We start from the raw sequence: 6511 nt of genomic DNA, 5'->3' as shown, positions 1-6511 counted from the left end.
GGCCTGCACCGGCCCGGCGCCTGCGGCAGCGGGATCCAGTGCGAGCCCAGATCCAAAAGGACCCTCTCCCCATCCCGGCAAGGGCTGACAATGGGGTTTGCAGGTCTCCTTCTCTCCCCACCCCGAAATCCCACTCTGGGCTCAGAGAAGAGCTGGGGGAAGCATTTGCCCCCCTTGCAGCACCTGCACCCGTGAGTCACCCCATGGTCACCCCTACCCAGCAGCTCCCAGCTGATGAGCTTCTGGGGATTAGTCCATGCTGCCATTAATGAATGAATGAAAGGCTACAGCTGGGGCAGGGCTGGGCGTATAAAGCAGGAGGGTTTGCAGAAGCTTTGCCCTGGTTGTGGTTCTCCAGCTTGTCTGCTGTTTCTGTCTTTGGGGTGGTGAGGGGGGCGGGTTGCCCTCTTGGTGCTGCTTCTTATGAGAGCTGCCTGATCCTGCCCTGGGGCGTGCACCGTGCTTGTCTCCTGCTTCTGTCTTTGTGGCGGTGAAGGGGGTGGGTTGCCCTCTTGGTGCTGCTTCTTATAACAGCTGCCTGATCCTGCCCTGGGGCGATGCACCGCGCTGCTGTGCAGTTAGGTGAGTGAGTGGGATCTCCCATGGTAGATATTCCCAAGCAAGGGGTAGCAGGGCTGTGAGCTTCTGGACTGGGAGGCAGGTGAAGGGCTGTGGGGGAAACTGAGGCATGGAGAGGGGGACTGGCAGTCCCAGAGCAGCTGCCTGGAGGCCAGGAGCACTCAGCTGTGCTGGCCCATCAGCAGCAAAGCCAAGCAAGGTACAAAGCGCTGCCCTGGGGTTTTGTTCTTGGCCTCTGTGTGATGCTGAGAGGCCTTGGGGCTGCAGTGTTTGCTCCTGGCTGCTCTCATCCCCGCAGGGATGGAGGAAGGGCCCAAACCCTTTTGTCCTGGTACTTTCCAGCTCAGCTCCCTGACCTAACAGAGCTGCTGCCTGATGTTAATCACCTGCAAAAATGCAAATGCCTGGCCTGGGGCAACATGGGGCTGGGCAGGAGGAGCTGGGATGCAAACCAGAGCAGTGGCACTTGCACCCGCGCCCCAGCTGATGCACATGTCTTCCAGCACTGCACCCAGGTCATGGCCCCGGTCTGTCCGTAAACTCCACACCCTACGTCCTCCAGGGACGGTGGAAATTCCCTTTATCCTCTCAGTTCCCAGAAAAAAACCAGGGAGACAAGCCATCTGCCAGCCCGAAAGTGCAGGGGGTTACAGGAGACTGGCTTGTCTGAGCATCCCCAGGAACGCAAAGCAACCCTCTGAATTTACAGCCCTGCACGCCCGGGAGCTGGAGCCCGATGCCCCAGCCAGGTTCCCTGCAGGAAGGGCTCACTGGGATGGACGGCGCAGTGGATGCCCTGGCACCTTGCAGCAAGATGGGTCTGAGCCCGTTGCAGCCCGGGAGGGAGGGAGCCTGCCGTGCCCGGCGGGGTTATCCTGCGCAGCAGCCCCGAGGTTGCAGCTGGTGGGGTTCAGCCCCTGCAGCCAGGCGCTGCGAGGGTAAGGACTGTTCATCGATTTTGCAGGAAAGCAAGAGGTATTTTTAGCACTGCCCTGATGCTGTTCTGTCCCCTGCTCCGTGCTGCCGCTGCTCTGCTTAGACTGCTTCTCCCCCGCCCCGGCCTTTGCCTCCTCTTTGCTCCCCCACAGCCATAGTCTGTCCCTTCCCCCTCTCAAATCACATCCCTGGAGCAATCTGGGCTTGGCTGGCACAGCTTTTCTTACAAATGCTTGTCCTTAGGCCTTCAAAGGGTTTGCAGCAGTAAATCTGAAGGGCAGATTGCTTATGCCTATCATGGCATTGTTTAAACAGTAATAGTTGAACCACTTCATCTGTAAGCATTTAAGCAGGTCTCCAGCACACATCTCCAACCGACATTTATGAAGCATTTGACATAGGCAATGTGCCTGGAGCTGGCCAGAAGAAAACTGTTCCCCTCTCTCTCAGGGCCCGACGTGATTTGCTTCTCCCCTCTCAAATTTGCTTTTATTTTGCAGTCTTTACAAGGTTTTAAAAAAAAAAAATAATACAGGTGGCTCACTGGGAGACATCCCTGTGGTTGGATTGGAGATCGATGTGCAAGCAGCGTGGGGAGGGGAATTTTTTGGGAGGCAAATGTTGGCCACGAGCCAGTAGCCAGGGAGCCATCAAGAGGGGAACAGTGCTGGAAGTGGGATCTGCAAAGGTGCCTGGCACCAACGGATCCCAAAACGGGGGGAGCTGCTGCATCCGCGGCTGGGATTTGCAGGGCAGATGCTTTGGTGAAATGCTGGAAGTAACCCTGGTGTCAGTGCAGAGATGGGTGGCCTGGGAAGGCTGCGTGCGGGGTGGAGCTCATCTGTGCAAAGGCTGTGCCCGAGACCCTTGGGCTGTGCATGGACAGATCGAAGCAAACAGCACAAATTTTGCCCAGGCAACGCTTCAGGAGGGAAAGAGGACGCACGTGGAGAGACCCAAGTGCCTGCTAATGCTCATGGTCCCCCAAGCCCCCCCCCATACCCCGTGCCAGCCCCTTTGCGGCGCTTTGCGGAGGGGAGCGAGTACTCACTGTCCAGGCAGGGCTCGCAGACCGTCTGGTTGACCCCGCAGGGCTGCACCACCCCCTCTCCCAGGTTGCAGGCTTTGCAGCACTCCCCGCCTTGGGCTGTGCACGGACCGATCGAAGCAAACAGCACAAATTTTGCCCAGGCAAGGCTTCAGGAGGGAAAGAGGACGCACGTGGAGAGACCCAAGTGCCTGCTAATGCTCATGGTCCCCCAAGCCCCCCCCCATACCCCGTGCCAGCCCCTTTGCGGCGCTTTGCGGAGGGGAGCGAGTACTCACTGTCCAGGCAGGGCTCGCAGACCGTCTGGTTGACCCCGCAGGGCTGCACCACCCCCTCTCCCAGGTTGCAGGCTTTGCAGCACTCCCCGCCAGTCGTGTACATCTTGGTGGGGCACTTGTCCTTGGAGCCCCAGGCAGGTCCCTGAACGGGGACGACCCTCATTATGGGGCCCTCCTTGCAAGGAGAAGTGTGTTGCATCTAGGTAGGGTCCCGCTCTGGGGTGGACATCCCACGTCGGGACTAAAAGGGGGTCACAGATTAAATACAGGTCTTGGGAGAAATTACTTTCCTATGCAAAACTCGCTCATCAAGAAATCCCCTGCCGAGTGCTGCTACTGGAGGGAGGTCAGGAAAGCCCATGTCTCCACAGTCTGGGCTGGTGGGTATTTTGGGGGGGACGTGGGCTTTTCTGCGGGGTTACAGCATTGTTTGCCCTTGCCTGTCATCTGAGTTGTCTCTTCTAAGCATGCTTTGCCATCCTGAAGGGTTCAACCCTTCCTACCCTGGGGGAAGGCAGGGCATTGCCTACGAGCTGGCGGTGGGGTGACCTGCCTGCCCCGATGGAGGGGTTTGGAGAGCTTGGGTGGCAGCTCTGCACGGCGCTCTTGCTGCACATGGGGATCTGAAATCAGACCCCACGATGGAAATTAAGACTTTAAAGGGAGCACTGAGAGCTTCAGCAACATTACTGTCTAATGGAAGTAAACGTATCTGCTTATAAAACCTGTCGTCACATATGGAAGCAATAAACATGCCACGAGCGGTGGGGTCAGAGCCACCCTGCACATGCACTTTGCAGCCTGGGGAGCTGGGAGCATTTGCAGGGTGGCTGCTCCCTAAAACACCTCTTGGCCAGGGCTGTGCGGTGCGGGAAGCGTCTCTGCCTGGGTGCAGGGCTGCTGAGATGCTCACGGTGATCTGAGCTCTGCCAGGGCTCCTTTTGCTCCCTCTGCTCGCAGGCAGGTGTGTTCCAGGGCTGGACCATACCTTTGCCATCCAACTAAGCCTGATTTTCGGGGAAGAAGCTCAGCTAACATTTGGCAGAGCTCCCCCTCCCCATGCATCTGGATGCCTCGTCAGCCAGTTGGCCGCCTCCTTGCACAATGCGGCGTTATGAACTCGCTGTGCATCATCCGGCAGCATCCGGCCCGGCTGAGACAATGGAGCGCCAATTATAGGCATCTGAATGACAAAGTGCTCCAATTACCCTGCGCTTGAAACCATGTGCTCTCCTCCCTGGCGCTGCTTCGCCAGCCCAGGCTGGCAGCCCGCTCCGGCGCTGGGCCTCAGCTGCGCAGGCAGAAGGGCTTGGCCGGGGTGGGGGGGCGCTTCCCAGCACCCCCAAACGACAGCTGGGAAATGGGTTTGGGGGTGAGGAAGGGGCTTGCTTTTGCCTCTCCTGGGGGACAGATCCAGCTCGTGGGGCTTTGCAGCAAACCTGGTTGGAGCTCACCCTGCTGCTCCATCCCCTGCAGCCCCGACTTGCAGTGCGTCTCCCCTGCTTGGGCAGGGGTTTGCCCCCCTCCCCCCCCCCATGGTTGGGGCAGCAGCAGCCATGAGCGGGGCTGGGGGAGCAGCCAAACGTGCCTGGCTATAAATAGTGCTGGGAAGGCTGGGGCAGCGCAGCTGGGGCCGGCAGCGGCCAGCTCTCCCACGCCGCAGGCAGCTGCGAGCGGCTCCGTGCGCCCGCGGGGATGGGACCCAGCCGCACCGCTTCCTCCGTGCGAAACCCGGACCCCCGGCAGCTGACCCCAGGGACCCTCTCTGGCCGCATGTCCCCTCCGCGTAGGGCTGCCAGGAGCGGCCGATGCCTCCCCCCCTGCCAGGTCCCCCCCTCCGCACTCCTAAATGCTGTAGAAAATGCAACTTCCAGTCCCAGGTGCTGCACGCTCCCTGCTCTGCCTGCGTTTCCCTTTCAGTTCTCCGTCTCGAGCACTGAAACCCCCGTAAAGATTAACACGCTTATAAGAGGGGCACATGGTCTGCATTAGCCCGCTGAAATGTGCATGTTATTAACACAACTCCTGTTGACAAAGCCACAGGTATTAACACCATAAAGCATTTTGACAGCTGGACCAAGCAGTGGGGCACGGACGGAGGGTGCGAGCAACACCTCTGTAAGCTTTTCATTGCTTTCGGAGTTGTGTCAGTGGATTTTTGTGTCCTAGCAGATGCCGCCGGTTGAGGAGATGGCCTTGGAGGGAGCTACGCGGAGCGGGAGTTCGGCGCAGCACCATTAGCTCCGGAGCCCTGGCACAGAAAATCGCTTCTCATCGGACTGGGGAAGGGAGGGGATGCTACAGCTGGAGATGGGCCCAGCGGCAAGCCTGGATCCGAACCACCCGCGAGCCTGACAGACGGGCTCTGCCTTTCTTGGCGAAGCACCCTGTCTAGGAAAGGCCAAACCCCTGGCCCCGAGCAATCCCCAAACTTTGGGCAGCAGAGAAAGCCACGTCTGAGGTCTGCAGGTCCAGCCAACCCTCGGCACGGCAGGACTGGGAGGGCTCTCCCTTTTCCCACACGTAGCTACCAGCCAAGCAGCACAGGTAAAGAACAACGAACACGGGGTGCCCGGGGTTTGGGGTGGCCCCGGGGTTGTGGCCACAGCTGTGGGTGCACATCTGGACCTGCCTGGGCAAGGGCTCAGCGGAGCAGCCAGGCTGCCCCTGTGCACACCCCCCAGACCCCCGACTCGGCAGGTGTAATCCTGGGGGTCAGATCCAGCCCCAAGGCAGCGGGTGCCCCGGCTGGCAGCGGCTGGGCTCAGCCCTGACCTGGGGAGGCGGCTGCGGAGATTCGGGGGACACCAAAGCCCAGCCCCGCAGCAGCAGGCGGGGGGCTGCCCGAGGCGGGTAATTCCCTGGGGAGAAATCATTTAAATCCATATGGCTGGGACAGCTCTTGCCTTTTCTGTCACCTGCCCACCACCTCGAGCATCCCCGGGGAGCTTGGCCAGCCTGATCCCGTGCCCGGCACAGCGGGTGTACGGGGGAAGCAGACCCTCCGGCACAGAGCCACAAACACAGCTCTCCTCCTCGCACGGGGGAAGCAGACCCTCCGGCACAGAGTCACAAACACAGCTCTCCTCCTCAGTCTCTGCATGAAACCACTAAAGCACCAGCTTTAATATCCTGCCCGAAAGGTGTCCTGCTGCTTAACAAAACCTCTGGGACCCCCATCAAATCCTCCCCCGACAAAAGCCCTGTTTCTGCCCCAGGTAGGTGGGTCCATCCCCAGGTGCCCACCCGGGTGCCCTGCTCCCGGTGTTTCCCTCTTCCCTGGCCCCCCATGCCCCGAAGTTTTGTCTCGGGCACACGCTGAGGCTCTGCCCGTCCCGGGGGCTCACACCGGGGGGGAAGAGGGTCTCGCCCTTCACTCTGGACAGCGAGTTTGGAGCTGGGAAGGTCTAAGGGAGATTTTGGGGATGTGGGATGGGAGGAGATGAGGGCACTGGGGTTGTTGGCAGCTTCTCTCTCCCACCACCTATTGAGTGAGGGCTGTCATCCTTTTTTCCTGGGTAAAAGGGATGACAGAGCTCGGTGCAGTGGGATCAGAGGGGCTGCACAAGCCATCCCTGTGGGTCCCCCATCATCACCCACCTCCCCGAGCTCCCTCCCTCTGCCCCCAGAAGTGCTCTGCCTGGCACCCCCGGGCCCCCCGCCCGGCTCC

At 60.1% G+C, this 6511-nt stretch overlaps 1 protein-coding gene across 1 annotated transcript in view; it reads right to left on the bottom strand.

Moving 5' to 3' along the window:
- Positions 1-3004, bottom strand: part of NGFR (nerve growth factor receptor) — a 10453-nt gene extending 7449 nt beyond the window's left edge. The window contains exon 1 of the mRNA XM_019474246.1: positions 2842-3004. Coding sequence (XP_019329791.1) covers positions 2842-3004 — 163 coding nt within the window. The remainder of the gene's footprint in view (positions 1-2841) is intronic.
- Between the last annotated feature and the right edge of the window lie 3507 nt (positions 3005-6511).

This window comes from Aptenodytes forsteri, unplaced genomic scaffold, assembly GCF_000699145.1.
Source record: "Aptenodytes forsteri isolate BGI_AS27 unplaced genomic scaffold, ASM69914v1 Scaffold25, whole genome shotgun sequence".
Classification (NCBI taxonomy): domain Eukaryota; kingdom Metazoa; phylum Chordata; class Aves; order Sphenisciformes; family Spheniscidae; genus Aptenodytes; species Aptenodytes forsteri.
Note: the sequence above shows the minus strand (reverse complement) of the source record. Positions and strands in the feature narration are given on the sequence as shown.